The sequence below is a fragment of the Sus scrofa genome, chromosome 15, assembly GCF_054392235.1.
Source record: "Sus scrofa isolate SSC_HxYL_T2T_F1_AM1 chromosome 15, Sscrofa_HxYL_maternal_Yorkshire_Landrace_v2.0, whole genome shotgun sequence".
Taxonomy (NCBI): Eukaryota; Metazoa; Chordata; class Mammalia; order Artiodactyla; family Suidae; genus Sus; species Sus scrofa.
Window position 1 is genome coordinate 25,311,643 of NC_139397.1, and position 17,959 is coordinate 25,329,601.

General features: G+C 32.3%; 1 protein-coding gene across 5 annotated transcripts in view; it reads left to right on the plus strand.

Moving 5' to 3' along the window:
- The window catches only part of LRP1B (LDL receptor related protein 1B), a 1,884,722-nt gene that overhangs the window by 1,724,473 nt on the left and 142,290 nt on the right, over window positions 1-17,959 (plus strand). For all 5 annotated transcript variants that reach the window (XM_084998912.1, XM_084998914.1, XM_021076285.2 and 2 more), the window contains one exon: window positions 11,026-11,142. In XM_084998912.1, the coding sequence (XP_084855038.1) occupies window positions 11,026-11,142 (117 nt within the window). The remainder of the gene's footprint in view (window positions 1-11,025; window positions 11,143-17,959) is intronic.

Sequence of the window (17,959 nt, forward strand, 5' to 3'; positions counted from 1 at the left end):
TAGAGTATAATGTGAAGAACAATTCTGATTCTTCATTGTTTATTGTGTCACATTAGAACTTCAAGGAATGTTTGCGTGAACTAAATTAATGCAGATTTAATGATGATTCATGTTTTCCATTGAGATACTTTGCTTTCTGCATGTATCTAATGACTATATTAGAATGTGATTTTTATTGGCAACTTTATTTAAATTTTCATATTGAATTCAGCCCAGGCATTGGTTTTTTGCATTTCTTTTATCAACTGCTGTCTCTCTGATAAATATGATTCTAGAGCAGATGCATATTATTATAGGAGGTAAGCAGGCTTATTAAAAGGTGAATAAAGCCATCTAACTGGGAAGTACACTGTTATGTTTTTTAAAGATGTTTGGGAGTAAGCCAAGTAAACAATCATGTACTGTAAGCAGAATCTTAAAAAAAAAAAAACAATACCTTGCTGAATAGGCAACCAATAAGGAAATGATAAGATAAAGGCTGATGTGATCATTTATTGATATGTGGCACCTGGTTGAACTGTAAGTCAAGTAAAGGGCATGTTCTGTGCTGAGAGAAAGAGGATCTCATATTTTTTTAATGAGCAAAATTATTTTCCTCAAATTATAAAACATGCCTGATTACGGGGAAAAAAAATGCACAGTTCAGGAATAACAAGTCTTGTCATTGAAGACTTTGCATTGTTGTCCGTATTTATCTCTGAGTGTAAATTACATTCACAAAATGAATACCATTTTTTTCCCTCTGATGTAGAACTGTTACAACTTCAGGGGTTTATAGTAAAGGCAACAGTGTTTTTCTTAAATTAACTTTGGCACAACTTTTGACATGTATATTATTCTAGTCATCTTTTAGAGTCTATAAAACCGAGATCTTGGTGTAAAATGGCAAAAAAAGGAAGCAATGTGGGACTTTAGAGGGATTATTTGTGTTCCAATCTCAGAATAGTTTATAGTGCAGATATTAGATCAGATATGGATTCAAGTCCTGGTTTCACAGTTTAAAAGCTTTGGGCTTTGGGACAAGTAATTTATTGTAATGTGATCTTTAGTATTCTCAGCTGTTCAATATACTTTCCTTATTGAGTGGCTAGGAGGATCACATAAATCAGGCTTAGCATTGAACTTAGTACAGAGAAAACACTCAATAAATATTACCTATTATTATTGTTTTCAAACCAAAATATAAAGTTCAGGCTGGAAACTGAAAATAATAATATGATATTTTTTCTTTTTTTAATTTATTTTTATTGGAGTATAGTTGATTTACAGTGCTATGGCAATTTCTGCTGTACAGCATAGTGACCCAGTTTTATATATATATAAATATATATATATATGTACATATATATGAAAATTTTTTAATACTATCTGAAACTATAACTTTAAGATAGAGGTATTAGACTCAGAGAGAGAGCTGGGACTAGCTAAGTGGGAAAAAAACTGAGATTAACATCAGTTTTAAAAGGCTGCTCTTAATAACATTTGCTTAAGAAATCTTAGATAACTACATTTCATTGTACTAACTACAATGAAATAAAAAAATGCCAATGCTATGAAAAATAAAATACAATTTGGGTTGAAATGATAGATCTGCTTGTTACTTTTATTCAGTAAATCTAGTGTGTAAATCAGATTATTGACCTCTAGTCAATAAATCTTGTCCCTAGATGCATTTCATTTTGTGTAATATTCTCAATATTCTTTCAAAGATGAATTTGGCTTGTTTTTACGTATTATATACTTTATCATTGTATGCCACCCTGTTAGCTTTGTAAATATAAATACCAAGGCTGAGAACAAAGTAATTATTGAGAATATATACGGGTCAAATAATCCACTCCCAAGATCTGAGTTTCTATATTGCTGTAATCATTTACCCATCTTTCAAATCTCCATCTTTTTTTTTTGGCATAAACCTAAATAAGTATCTGAAATTCATTTGTCAAAAAAGGAAGAGGCCAAATATATATGCTCTCTATCAAGCAGGAGAAATAGCAAAAGTTCTATAGAAAACAAATCCTTGCTTGAGTGAGTGCCGCTCCATACCAATAAATCATCTTCCTAACTTTCCCGCCACTCTTGCTAAAGTTGACCTGTTTCCTCTCTTTTAGCTGCCTTCATATCCCTGCTGTTTCTTGGACACTCCAGGCATTCTTATTCCTTCAAAGTCACGTTTCTTCCTCAGATGTCCTTTCACCCAGATAGCAGCATGACTCAATCATTTTCTCTGCCAATTTTCAAGGTTACTTTCTTAATACACCATTTTCAGACTATCCTACTGGAAATGTCCCATCCACACACATCCCCTAGTCCATTCTGTACTTTGTTTCCTACTATAGCGCTGCTTACCCTCTAATAAACTTGTTAAATTTATTTATTTTTTTATTTAATGATTTTTATTTTTTCCATTATAGCTGGTTTACAGTGTTCCATCACTTTTCTGCCATACAGCAAGGTGACCCAGTCACACATATACATATACATTCCCAAGGGGGAAGGAGAGTGGGATGGACTGGGAATGTGGGTTTAATAGATGCAAACTATTGCATTTGGAATGGACAAGCAATAAACTCTTAATTCTTACAGGTCTCTCAAATCGCCACCTGGCCATTAGCATATAAACTAATTTAGAGTAGGGGTTTATGTCTGTTTTGTTCACTGATATAAATCTTATGAGCTCAGAATTCATGTTTGTTGAATAAATGACTATGTATATCCTGTCTTAAATTGGGTTTTTCTAGAATTAGAACTTAAATTCACAAGAATTTGAGTACAAGTGGTTTACTGGGGAGATTGCTCCAGAAGTCAGTTATGAGTAGGGAGAGTTGACCATGGAAGGGAAGGAAGAATAAAAACTGCATTATTGAACAAGTTACAGCAGGAATGAGATCTGTTCTACCAGGAAATTCTGTGAGCTAGTGTACATGCTCAGAGGTACCCTAATCATAGGATAGAGCTGAGATATTTATTCATCAACCCCTGTCAGTCATTGGTTTAATAGTGTGCTAGGAAGCACTTTCAGATAAGGGCCAAGCAAATAGTTACATGTGCTTGTAATTAGAAGTCATTGTCTTAGCATAGATAGGCATGGTAGATACCAAGGATTGTAGATGGGGCACTGACACCATACATTTCAAATCCATAAATCAATAAGACTTCATTACTTTGGAGTTCAAGATCTAGGGATATCCCTATATTTGAGAGACCGCAAAGAGCTCAATATGTCATTTCTCCTCTACTCCCACCATAAAAATTTCCAACTAAACCTTTGATTCAGCTGATTTGATTCAGCATTATATTCATTTTAAAGGAAAAAAAAAAAGTGACAAAAGGGAATCTCGAAGATTGTCTAAATTTTGTAAAGAGCAAGAGGGCATCCTACCATGTATCCACATAGTTATATCAGAGTCTAAGACTCGCAAGTATTGGTCATGATCATCTAGCACAACTATTTTCACTTCCTCCTCTTATCCTTTTTAATTAATTTCCTTACAGCCTGTTATGTGAGTCCTTAAAATGACAGTCTCTATTATCCTGACTTTCCATAATCTGCTCAGATGAAGTGACTTTAACATATGAAAACAAGACATGAGGAGTTCCTCTCATGGCTCAGTGGTTAACGAATCTGATGAGGAACCATGAGGTTGCGGGTTCCATCCCTGGCCTTGCTCAGTGGTTAAGGATCCAGTGTTGCCATGAGCTGTGGTGTAGGTCACAGACACGGCTTGGATCCCATGTTGCTGTGTCTGTGGTGTAGGCCAGCGGCTACAGCTCTGATTAGACCCCTAGCCTTGGAACTTCCACATGCTGTGGGTGTGGCCCTGGAAAAGACAGAAAGACAAAAAAATAAATAAAAAATTAAAAAAAGAAAAGAAGACATGATATGACAATAGAGACTTTAAGTAGGTTAGCAGAAAGTGAGATTGGCCATCAAACAATGTATTGGTAAAACATATTCTTTCTTCATACATCTTGAGCTCCAGACAAAAAGCAATTTTTCTTGTAAGTATTGTAAATATACAAACTATGGCTTCTCTAAGGTATTTAGGGTATTGAGAAGAAAATAAAAGAAAATTGTGTTCTAGATGCATACTAAATATTCTTATCTATGGTGGAAAACAAAGAAAGGGATAAGGAAATATTTTACATGTATTTGAACAATATTTAAAATAAATGCAAAAGAGGTAAAAGAAAAAATTATGCCACTCAATATTAGCAATACTAAAAAATACAAGAAATACTACAAAGTTAAAAATATTTATATTTTAGGGTGATTCTCCATGAATTTGTCCATGTGTTATAATGATAAAAATTGACAATATCAAAACTCTGAAAAAACCGAGAGTGTATTGAATGATGACATGATGTGAATATATGCACATATATGTATGTATATGTGTATGGGTATGTATTTTGGCCTGGCCTATTCAAAGTATGAAGGTAATAAATTATATCAAATATAAATCACCAAATAGAATTGTTAAAAGAGAAAAAATGGTGAGTATTTGAATGGTTTGCTGTAAATTCATTAACACATCTTTGACTCTGACAGTCCTAACTAAATTCACTAAGCACTTTCCAGAGTATGTTGGATAGATGTTTTAGATCAATTGCTCAAAAGCAGAAATTTTCTTTAAAACATGATTCTGCTGCTAATGTTCTCCCCACAAACAATACCACACCAAAGATAGTCCATTTATTATAATTTACACAGTTAGAAATATTTTTCTACAAAGATGAATCTAGCTGCAAAAAAAAAAATAATAAAATGCATAAGAATAATGTCAGAAAACTTTTCTTTAGTTTTGGGACCTAATCCTCCAAGACTTAAAATAGATACAGTTTACTCTGCAGAGGCAAACATAACATAATATAACTATCCATCTAAGAATGTTGGTGCCTGGCAGGAGGCCTTAAAATATATGCTATGGACAAGATAAATGTGTAAAAATTATCAAATATAAAATTGTGATGAATATTACCAAAGAAGGCTCTTCTGCAACAAATATTTACATAAACTGTGGAAGGATTTGTTTTTATTAAAAATATTTATCTTCCTTATTCAAATTGGAAAATAAATCAAAACCTTAAGTACTAAGCTCCAGGAAACTGGTTAGCTAAAGTAAACAAAGATACATCCACAAGATAAATATCATATAGCCATAGAAGTGACATTTATAAAAAATTTTACTGAGCTAAGAAATGATTTCCACATAATTTTTAGTGAAGTGTGCAATGCACAAAATTTTATTTTTACTTATTTTTATGTTAGAAAAACATAGTGGAGTTGATTTCTCTGTTGTATGGCCATGAGCTATTTGTTTCTACTTTTCTATATTACATTGACTTAAATTTCCGTTAAGAGTATATATTATATAATTTCTTAAAATGCTGTTATCCATGAAATATAAGAATAGTTCAGATTTGAAAAGTTTTATAGACCCGGTAATTTAAAATATATACAAATAATAAAATTAAAGTGCATTTTTGTTTTTAAAAAACTCAGTGTTCTTGTAACCTTTCAAATTTTCAGATGCGTAATGTAAATTCCCACAGAATTTAGGTGTCTTATATGAATCTAATGTTTATGTGTGACCCTGAGCAAGTTACAAATGCTTGGGCCTTGCCTGTAATATGAATAAGATTCCGCAAAAAGTTACAGTAAAATCATTTATTCTCTTAAAACAATAAGACGTTAAGTTTGAAGAACCTAAAGCAGTACCTGCAATGTAGCAGTCTTGTAAATAAATATCACTTTTCTTCTTCCTAAATTCACATAGTTTGTTAATGTAAAGTAAATATTATAATTCACATATTCTGAATTTTTATTTACTATTTATTTTTACTTAATAATTTCATCTACTATTTACTTACTATTATAAGTAGTTAATAATCATTATTATTTCTTAATTATCACTAGTAACTACTTATGAAGCCAGGTTTCATTTCAGTGCTGTGTATATTTTCCTTCAATTTTTAGTCTTCAGGAAACTGAGGCACAAAGAAGAGTAATAATTACCCTACGATGCACATGAGTAGAATCCAGCATTAAGATTCAAATCAATGCTCCAGGTCTTTCTATCATATGTGACTCATTGCTCCCACCAAATTAGGGTGTAATGTTGTTCAACCAAAAACATAAAGTAAATTGAGCAATTGTCTGGTGACTATTATCAATAGGGTCAGAGCAACTAGACAAATGTAATACACTGTGTATTAAAAAATATTTGGTAGACTCACTTTTTAATTGCTCTAAATTACTTTTACTTTGCTTTTAAAATAAATCATAGAATCAATATTTGTAAAAAATATGGGAAGAGGCTTATTTTGTTTTTCTCTTAAGCTTCATGAGGGAATTGGTAGACCATGAAAACCAGGGTCTCTAACAGAGGCTTAAGAAAGACTAAGAAGAAGGACACCCTACCTATAACTTTCTATTGTGGAGATTAGGGTTCTTCTTCATCAGTGAATCACAAATGCAAATTTATTTGTACAATATTACCACACAATCTGTCAAGACTACAGGTGGTTGGAAAGAGAATGATGAGTGGAATAGCAGAGGTTTGGCAGAAGACATATAGAGTGTGTTGGCAAAAGATGAAATAATAACTACTTCCCGCCATTTCCCAACCAAAAAGTTACAAGACAAATTTCTAAATAAGGAAAAAAAAATCACAAATTCTTGTCAAGTGCGATAGATGGAATTATAGGATGTAATATGACACCTCCTAAAACTGCATAATGTGAATTTCAGAAAATTTCCAATGAAAATTACATTTCATTGATATACAGTTTAAAAATATTATGGGAGCTTCTAGAGAGCTAGCTTATTATAGATTCACCTCTTTATAAAGAAAATATGTCATTATTAATTTGTTTTACTTTATAAGCCTTTCTTTTTCTACCTGGAAGAATAATGTAAAACTTAAAAAAAAATTAAATATTCAAAAGCAAAACAGAAGTAGGAGACAAGCTACAGCTGGCATTGTTATTCTCAACTGCTAGGGCTTCCACATGTTATATCTACATCCCCTAGAAGAACAGATTGTATATGTGAGTGCTCATTGAAGAATATTACCCTAATTGATGAGAAGTAACATGAAATTAATTTTCAGATCCACCAAACATTTCACAATGCAAGGCAACCTACAGCTTTATAGATAATATCACTAAATGCAATAATCATGTACATCATGTAAAGAATATGCTCAGTAAAAGGTGTACCATCTCCCACCTTCATGGAAGCCTGGGTTTGCAAATCACTTTTAAATATAGACTCATTCTGAGACTTCTTGTGGAAAGAGAGACTGCATTTCCCAGGTGAATATCAACCAATAAAATACCTTGGAATTATGTAAATCAGCACACTCTGATAAGAATATAAATATTAGGAGCCCATATTATTTCCACGCAAAATACAATATGGCATTTGCATTAATCAGGACACTTGTGTGTAAATGACAGAAATTCAACAGAAATCAGTGGGAAAATAAATTTTCTGCCTCAATTCCAAGAAGTGGATGGAGCTGACTTTGGATGCAATTGGGATCTAACTATTCACATAGAGTCATAAGAGCCTTATCTTCTTTTGTTCCAGTTTTAAACTAGTCCTTACCTTGTTTTCTGAGATGGGTAATTTCTATGTAGTATTTCAGGATAGGCAATGCATATATAACAAGTGCCAATAGTATTGTAGTATACTTTACATAGAGTTTTATGCTTTGATAGTCCCTCACCCCACCTTCCTGGGAGGATAAAATTTGTCTGAGTATCTACAGTTCATATGGAGCATATTAAGCAAAGAAAATAAGTTTTCAAATACTACATTTGGTTTCTCCACATTTAAAATACAAAAAAAATAAATACAAAAAAATGAAATACAGTATTATTCCAATGCTGTTTAACAGTATGAATTAATAGAAAACACTACATATTTTATTTTTTAAATTATTCTAGAGAATTATAATTTGGAATTATATATGTTCTTTTCTAAAATTATCCTTTTGGGGACCAGTAATTTTCAATCTTGGCTGGTCATTGGAATCACCTATCCTGCTTTAGTAAAAATTTTGATGTCTGTGTTCCACCCCAGATTTTATTGATATGGGATATGGCCTGGGGAAAGGGATTTGTAAAAGTTACCTAGATGATGTTAATGTTTAGCCAATTTAAGAATTGCTGTTTTACACCTTGTCAAAAAAATATATATATTTTTTCTCAAGTGATATTTTAAATGAAGGACAAGTCTATATAGTTTATATAGTTCATAATTATAATTTTTATAAGCAGTGTCATGGATCAAAAGTTAAATAACTTGGAAACATAAAATTCATAAGGCAATTAACCTTTCCATGTTACTGTTTCTGCCTACCCCAAATGGAAATCTTAGCAATGAACTGTAACTTGGTCTTGTTAAGAAATAAGTTCAGATCTCTTTCAAACACAAAATATGATACAAATGTTTAAACATAGAAAAAAAGTATAAACAGGGTTTGGGGGAAAAATCTTAAAAACACATATTATTGATATGCAGTACAATTGTTAACCTTTTGTAGTCATGGACAAAGTTGTAGTGTTAGGCCATATGGTCTATTTGTCTGATCCAGTCTGATCTTATATTCCTCAAAATTTAAACAATATTTAAAATAATGAAAGCAACATATAGTAATAAATAAGACTAATGTTACCTAGAATAGTAGTATCAGATTTAATTACCAAAATGAAATAACCATCTAAATAATTCAGCATAAAATCCTGTATTTTTAAGGGCTATTATTTAAATTTCAATCGCCTTAACACATTTCTTGATTGAGATGTACAGAATGCTGTATTAGAACTTCTGTAGATTTTAAAACAATTTTTAAATCTGAAGTGAGGTATAATACAGGCAAAAAGGATATATTACAAAACAGTACTCAACCCTGTGACAAAAGTTAGGTTTTAACATCATTAGCAAACAGGCAAATAGGCAAGCAGGATGGAAGGTGGGAAGGGAAATCCCCGCCTTATATATATAAATATATGTATTAGTAGAAAAATCCGTCTGAAGTTTATTCTGAAAATTTCTACAGAAATGTAAATATCCCCAGTGCAGGACCTGGATATAAATTTCTCCTTTGCCATTTAAGACTTTTGTAAAATTGGAAAATCACTTAAACTCTTTGAGACTTATTTTTCTCATTTATTTAAATACATGCAATAATACTTCTTAGGGATGTTATAAAGATTGAGTTTATCATGTTTGTGAAAATGCTTACCCGAGAGGTGGGCTAGATCTTTAATACATGATCATTACTTAATTTTCATAATTCAACCTAAATCACTTTTGTTTTCATAATATTATTTGAATTTGAATTTTATAAGATGCATTTTGAAGTAAAGAGTAGCAACCACCACCAAAGAGCTTAACTTCTCCTTTAGTTAATTTATTTTACTAATTGGAGTCACTAAACTCTTCATTGTCAATCTCTAATATGAGAATAAGTAGTCGATCTAAGTATATGAAAGGAAAATTTTTCCTAAGTTGTGCATTGACATTTGTACTCTTATTTTTTTAAGTGTTTGAATTTATTCTGTCTTGATGCTTTCAACCATTTTTCTTCAGTTTGTTTCATTGACCAAGGATGGTGTCATAACTTGGAGAGCTTTTTAGAATTCCAGAAATACTCAACCACAATCTCCATTTTAGCAAAATCCTTAACAAATTAATATATACGAACATTAAAGTTTAGGAAGCATTACAGTAGATTATAAAGTTGGATATTACTCTCATGAAAATCTAAAAATATATTGCCTAAATTTTGAATAAATACTTATTGCATGCATTCTGATCCTGGATCTTATGGACACAGATTTTTTGTAAAGAATATTAAATCAATAAAAGCATACTTTTTTATATCAGTTGTGCCATTTAATGGTATTGTGATCTTAAAAAATATGCACAATTTAAAGATGAGAGTTAAATATTTTTGGGGGCAAGATGAGGACTATAGCCTGGGAGATGGCATTTCAGAGAGCTCAGAGATACTGCTCCAAAGAGGTAGCAGGAAAGGTTGGTATACATGTTATTTTGGTGAAGGGGAAAGGCACATGCAATCATGCACACATTTTACAGAAGTTTGCTGCTGGTCTTGTGAAGGTTACTACTAGTCACGAAGAGCAGACGTCACCATGAAGGATTTTAGTGCTTTTCTAGATATGAGGAGATGCAAGAATCAGGCTCATAAAATCTTCTACTGAAAATATCTGTCTGAAAACCCATTCTGCCAGTTTTTCCAGAGCACAGAATGCCTTCTGATCTCCACCCTGAGCTCCTTTAGGAGATGTTAAGGGTCAGCAGTTACAGTGGCTCGTGATTCAACCTATGTGGAGGCAGATGGCAAGTGCCAAACTCCAGTTCACAGTAGTGAAAATGCATCAAGTTCTTAAACTTCAGAGTGTTTGTTTTGTCATTTGCAAGGCAAAGGGCTTGTTAATACATTTCCTGATGTTCAGTGGGATTATTTAGAGGTCCAAATCAGATGGCATCTGAAGAATTTTCAAAGTTTGTAATGTTTGGTACTATTATAACCTGTGAGTTTAGATCAGTTTACCCTAGGTAGATTTTGAGTAAGAACTTCCAAGGGAAGAAGACAAGATAACAACTGTAGAGATTGTTAATGACCATTTCGTTTTGCTTCTTTATAGTAGAAATAGAAGATGACTTAGATAGTGTTCCAGAGAGAAAAGTAGTTTTCTATAATTTTGATCTTTATTTTTATTGATTAATTTGTGTAGACTTTGAGTGAGTGGTTGCTTTGTAATTAGCTCAAGATAAAAGAATGGCTGATAAGATAAAACAAGACAGAAAGATAAATTTTATTCTGCACTTGCATTCAGTTTTTCCTACGAATTCATCTCAGTTAGTAAACTGACTTAAGATCTGAGGAAATATCAGATCCCCTGGATTCGGCATGGCAGTGCAGAAGTTGTGAGGGATGTCTTTATGGAAGCCAACAATGCAAATTCTGATTCTTTCCATTACAGATAAAAAGACTTGTGGCCCTCATGAATTCCAGTGTAAAAACAACAACTGTATTCCAGATCATTGGCGGTGTGATAGCCAAAATGACTGCAGTGATAATTCAGATGAAGAAAACTGTAGTAAGTAACTCTTGCCTGAGAACATTGCGAGCTTGACAGTGTATTCAATAAGCAGGATAGCAATTTTTAGTTAAGGTATGAATTTGAACCTATCTGTCCTGCAGCTTACATTTTTATAGATAAATTCACATTTGAACAAGAATATTCAGACTAAATTGACTTGAATCTCAAATGGTAGAATTATTGAAATGCTCATCCTGGGAGTTATTTTCTTAAAGGTATCAGAATTGGTATGAAAGTATCATGAGATTTTAATGCAGCCCATTAGTATGCAATGAAGGAAGCCATTGATGCAAGTTCATACAAAGAGCTGAATGATGTGGAGACAGTGCAAAACATATCATTCTTTAACGGATGGTATTCATTTTATTTCAGTCTCAAATCGTTTTACACTACAAATTCACCCATGAGCATCTTTCAGTGATATATCATTTATTCTCTCTGGAGTGGTGAACACCATATGTATTCAGTATGCTTTTCTATGAAAATAGAATAAATCTATTATGATCTGCCTCCTGCATTTTTATGTAATAAATTTAAAAAAAACAAAAATTTTATTTTCTAAAAATATGACAATATGTAAAATTGTAATAGTATCACTGTATTCTAGCATTAATTTTGATATATTTCTCACCAGCATTTTCTTACACTGCTGTTTAAAAAAAGAGGCTATGTAATCATTTTCAAAATAAGATAATCAAATTCAATTTATTAAATATTTGAATTCTGCTGCTTCCAAATGGGATTTGATGATAACAATAATGTCTACTCTTTTATATTGGACTTGGAGCATTCATTTTCCAAAATTCAGCAGACAAAATAGTAATTGTTAAATTAAAGCATACAATTAATAGAGTCACAGCTTCAATAAACCACTTGGATATTTAGTTTACAAAATATCAACTAATATTTTGCGTAACTTTCAAAATTTAATGTGAGAGTGGGATAGGCTGGTAGTTGGGATTAGTAGATGAAAATTATTACATTTAGAATGGATAAACCATATGGTCCTACTGCATAGGCCAGGGGACTCAATCCAATCTCCTGGGATAGACCATGATGTAAAATAACATAAAAAAGAATATATATAAGTATATGACTGAGTCACTTTGCTATACAGCAGAAATTGGCACTATACTATACTTTAATTAAAAAATAATAAATATGCTGTACTTATTTACATTTATTTAGTATATATATTTACTATATTTATATATAATAGAGTATATTTATTATTTATATACATTTATATTTATTTGTATAAATATATACATTTATATTTATTTATATAAATATATACTATATATTTATTTATATAAATATATTTTATATATATACACTATATATTTACCATATATTAATAAATTTACTATAATTATATTTAGTATATATAAATATATTTACTGTATTATTTATATTTATTTAGTATATATAAATATACTATATTTATATATATGTAAATATACTATAATTAAAAAAATGTTATCTGACTAGTGTTTGAGAATCAGGCACATTGTTTGAAATCTCTGAATCATTAGGATTATGAAGTACTTTGCATACAGAAACCTATACTACTCCATCTTCACATAGATATCTCCCAGCTGATCATAGTTTTAGAAAGGTAAAGAGAATTGCAGTCATTAGTGTATTCTAGATTCATTTAATCTGTAATCTTTAAACATTTATATGGTAGGATCTCAGATTCTGTCCAGTAATTAAAATAAAAATCTAAGGGGGTGAAGATGGTAGGAATAGAGGAGTAAATACCAAAAAATATATATACTTTCTAATTATTTTATTTGTATTTTAGAGCTTAAATTTGTAGATAATTACTTAGCTTAGTTTTTGATACCTTCATTGATAATTATCAATAATACACCTGAAGGATATTGAAAACAAGAGAAGGTAGGTGGGAAGGCAACACTGGTGACTCATATCTTGGAAGACCCTTTATTCAAGTGGTAATTGAAATTGTAGAAGTTAGGTTGCTCCTTTAATGAGAAATGAAGGAGAAGAGAAAGCGTTGAGAGAGCCGGATGCTGAGTTCCTGGAGTTTCCCAAGTGCTGAAAATCATTTTGCTGGCATGGCCTAAAAGTCGTGTTTTAATACAAGGAAGCAAGCATAAGGAACACTGCCTCTCACTTGTCACTGTGGAAACTTTGTGATAAATCATTATAGCCACAGAGCCCTTCAGAAAAAACAAGGGAATTGACTGCAGGATCAAGCACTGCAGTATAAAATACCCAATTATGTGTGGATCGCTTTTAGTTCCTACTCATTCTGACATTGTGGCTAAGCCAATATTGATGAATTTGCAGGGGAGAAATGACAGTGAACAAGAAGGAAGCATATTATAGTTGTGATGGGGAAGAATAGAAGGCATGCAGAGGACAAGTATCAGAGTGGATAACATGTTACACATGTAAAAATACGTAAGGGTAAGGAACAAGGGTCTAGATAATTGAGAGGTGTTTAAAGATACTATCTTGACTAGACCAGAAGAAATGGGAAGATTTAAACATTGAAAAGGCTAGCGGTTCTACATAGATAGAAGTTGAGTCTCTGAAGAATAAGAAAAAAAATACAGTGTATCTATAGAGAGCACCAATGGATTAATCGTAGAGAAGTCAGCCTTAGAAAAAATAACTATGATCTATGAAAATGCTTCAAGATATTTGCCATATCTTTGTCTATTGAAACTATTATAATAATTTGTATATAATTGCAACAAAGCTATTATAATTATATACATATAATTACATAGCAATTAAAATATATTACATATATAACGTAATTACATGTAATTATAATATATACATAGATAATGACAGTATATCCAAAAGGGCAGTGGTATATTGTTGTATTTTATAAATATCATTAGTCAGTTATACCCATTTTAGTGCACATTTGTTATTTATTGTCCATTCTTATTAAGTAGTGAAACATCCCAGAGGTAGTAAATCAACCTTATACAATAGAGACACATTTTTTTTACAGTCCCATATATTATGACCCAATATTCACTTGCATTCCATTGCCTCACTTATTTCTTTATCATATTTATCAGTATTCCTATTCAAATATCTGGAGATGGTCTAAGGAGTAGGGCTATGTCCTAGTGTCTAGCATAGTGCCTGACACATATTTATAGCATTAACAAATACTATGAATATTTTTATTTATACAACTGCTTTTTGACTTGTTTATGAATCTTATATAATGAACTGACTTTTTAAATTGTTTTGGAAATATTCCAGGCATAGATATGGGAAGAGTTGGAATAGCAGTGGAGCAGTTAACTGTCAGCTATGTTTTAGTTTAATATGCTTCCTACTTTTTTATATTTACATGGGATAATTAGTCCATTGTCATTTCATCATCTGATGATGATCATTTCCCTTGCTTAGTGTTCAGCAGGAACACTTTGCTTCAGCAAGGATTTCTGCTCTTAAAAATAAGAAAATTTCATTGTTACTGGAGTTGTGTTGTACTCTGGATCAAAGGTTTGGAAATATTTGAGAAATCTCAATATCTGTACTATTTTCATCAGCAACAAATATAAATATATGCCATCTATGCCTTGTAAGTAATTTATGTGCAAAGGAACTATTTCATATCTTTTCAATATTAAAAAGTAACTGGCATTCCAGGACTTCCTGTCGTGGCTCAGTGGTTAAAGAATCCAACTAGGAACCATGAGGTTGCGAGTTCGATCCCTGGCCCCGCTCAGTGGGTTAAGGATCCGGCACTGCTGTGAGCTGTGGTGTAGGTCACAGATGCAGCTCTGATCTGCTGTTGCTGTGGCTCTGGCGTAGGCTGGCGGCTACAGCTCCAATTTGACCCCTAGCCTGGGAATCTCCATATGCCGTGGGTGTGGCTCTAGAGAAGACATAAAACAAAAACAAAACAACAACAACAAAAAGTAACTGGCATTCCAAGATATTGAAAATTACCATTATAGTTACCAAAGGGTTTAGTGGGGGGATTGAGGGGGGAGATAATTTAGGAGTTTGGGATTAATATATTCACACTATTACATATAAAATAGTTAAACAACAAGGACAGTGAAAAGAATCTGTATATGTATATATATAACTGAATCACTTTGCTGTATACTTGAAACTAACACATTGTAAATTAACTATACTTTAATAAAAAATAAAATAAAAATACCAAATAATTTGATCAACTAGATCAAAGTTTATGTAGAAAGACAAGCTGCATCTGCCTTATTTGAATTTCTATTACTTTCACTGAATTTATATCAGAAGATTATTTGTATAGCATGTCAGTTATACTAATTGTATTCTAAAAATTCTCCTCAGATGCTCACACCCACATTGATACTGCTTTTGAACTTATCACCAAGGGTTTATGATAATACACTTGGTGGAGAAATTGGAGTCTAGAAGTTTTTTGCTCTGCCACTAACTCTGTGGCTTTGAAAGTTACTTTTATTTTCTGAATATAGGTTGGATTTTGTGCAATACAGTTCCCAAAGCTCCTTTCAGTCTGAGATGGTATGTTTTTTCTTTCATTAACATTGAAGGAAGTAACCAGTTTATAGCATGCCCCTGTTTTTTAATCCTTATTATAGAATCCAGATCAGCTTTCTAAAACCTGCCCTGGAAAGACTTCTTGGTTATCAGTCTAACATGTTTAGATGAGGTTTATGGAAAACCTGATTAATTGTTCATGTTTGGGATACCCTATCTACTTTAGATCTGGAGAATACATACTATCAGACCAAGTTAGTGTAGGAAAAACGTTTTAGAAATACTAGATAAGATGTTATGTTCAAATTTTCTTTCCAGATGGGTTTTCAGGTATAGTCACTTTTTTTGTTCTTTTTCACACACAAAAATGCTAACTACCATGCCAATGTCTAAAAACTGGTGTTTTCGGAGTTCCCGTCATGGCGCAGTGGTTAACGAATCCGACTAGGAACCATGAGGTTGCGGGTTCAGTCCCTGCCCTTTCTCAGTGGGTTGACGATCCGGCGTTGCCATGAGCTGTGGTGCAGGTTGCAGACGCGGCTCAGATCACGTGTTGCTGTGGCTCTGGTGTAGGCTGGTGCCTTCAGCTCCGATTAGAAACCTAGCCTGGGAATCTCCATATGCCGCGGGAGCAGCCCAAGAAATAGCAAAAAGACAAAACAAACAAACAAACAAAAAAAAAACAAAAAAAAAAACCTGGTGTTTTCTTTATCTTGAAAGATAAGATAAACAATAAAAGACCATAATCACTTAGAACTTTCTCTCATAACTAAATTATGTTTTCCTCAAGAGAGAATTTCTTTTTGAGATAACTAGTGGCAAAAGATTCTGAGGCATATAGCTACCCCATTCCTTGATGGCATTTGCATAGGTATAAATAATTCAGGATTATTATTCAGGAGAAGATTTGATGGCATTTTTAAAAATATGGTTAAAACATATTTCCACATGTACAGAAAAAAGCTTTTCCCAGCATATCTCAAATTTCTTCTATCCCCATATTGGAAGAGAATAATTAATGTTAAGACAAGTCTCTGTAAATCAAATGTTCTGTGAAATTATTGGGCAAATGCCTTGAACTACTGCCTGCACAACTTTTTATAGCCTTGTGTCAACGGCATCCAGCCCTCCCCCAGGAGAGTGTATAAAAGCCTGTGAAGTTATTGCAGTTTAGCACGTGATGAATACACTTGCTCTTAATTAGAAGAAAGACAAGTTAGAATATTAAAGGAAGAATTATCCTGCCTGGGTACTCTCAAATCTATCAAATTAAATGATTCTACTGCTGTTTATTTAAAACATCTCTGTATATATGGCTTAAGTGTTCTTTATTATTTAATGAAAATATTGTAATTTTATTTGCCATCTTAGATAAATTGAGCATTAATTAATTAATTAATTTTATTATAATTTATTTTCCTTGAGAATAAAGCGATGTGTCTGCAAATAAGAGGGTGAACTGGCTTCAGTATGGAAGGATAAAAAGAGAAAACTAGTTCTCTTTTATTATTATTGTAAAATGAAATAGATATTGCCAGCCATGTGCCTTGGACAATAAACTTGACTTTTCAGGGTGTTAATGTTTATCTCTGAAATATGTGAGCACTTATTACTTCCTCAGTAGTATGGGAGGCAATGAAATGGCCTCCTAGTAGAAGTACAGGCCCTGATATCAGGCTATGTTCAAGTTCAATACTACCTCTTCTGTCTGCTGGGTAATTTGGAGTGAATTTCTTATCTTCTCTGTACCTCAATTTACTCATCTAAAAAGGGGTCCAACAATACCTTATGGTGTTGTTAGGATTAACTGATAAGCTAATTCAAGTGCGTGACATTAATTTCACCTAGTACCCAACAACAAATAAATAGCTGATAGTTATTGTTATAGTTAGTAATATTACTATTAATAAAGTTATTTTCTAAATTAAAGCCTACTATATGTAAATATGGTTCAAAGTCAAAAAGAGAAACTGCTCTTGTCATACCCTCTAAACAAGGGAGTATTGAAAAATGAGGGGGATCATGTAGTTAGTGGCTCTTTTTCATTCTAATGATCAGCATCTTATCCTATTTATAGCCTGGAGTTAACATGTTAAAATAAACTCCCAGAGCAGAACAAAATGGTCCCATCCATATTACAGTCTTCACAGTTCTCCCAGTTTTCAGAAGGGTATCTTTATACAGCAATGTAGGAGCATTCATGATACCAAACATTCAAGACATTACCTTCTAGCTGGAAAGCAAGTGACTGTGTAGAGCAATATGCAAAGGCAGGCTGAATTATTCACAAGCTTTGTGTAGAAAATTTTGCTTAAAATGA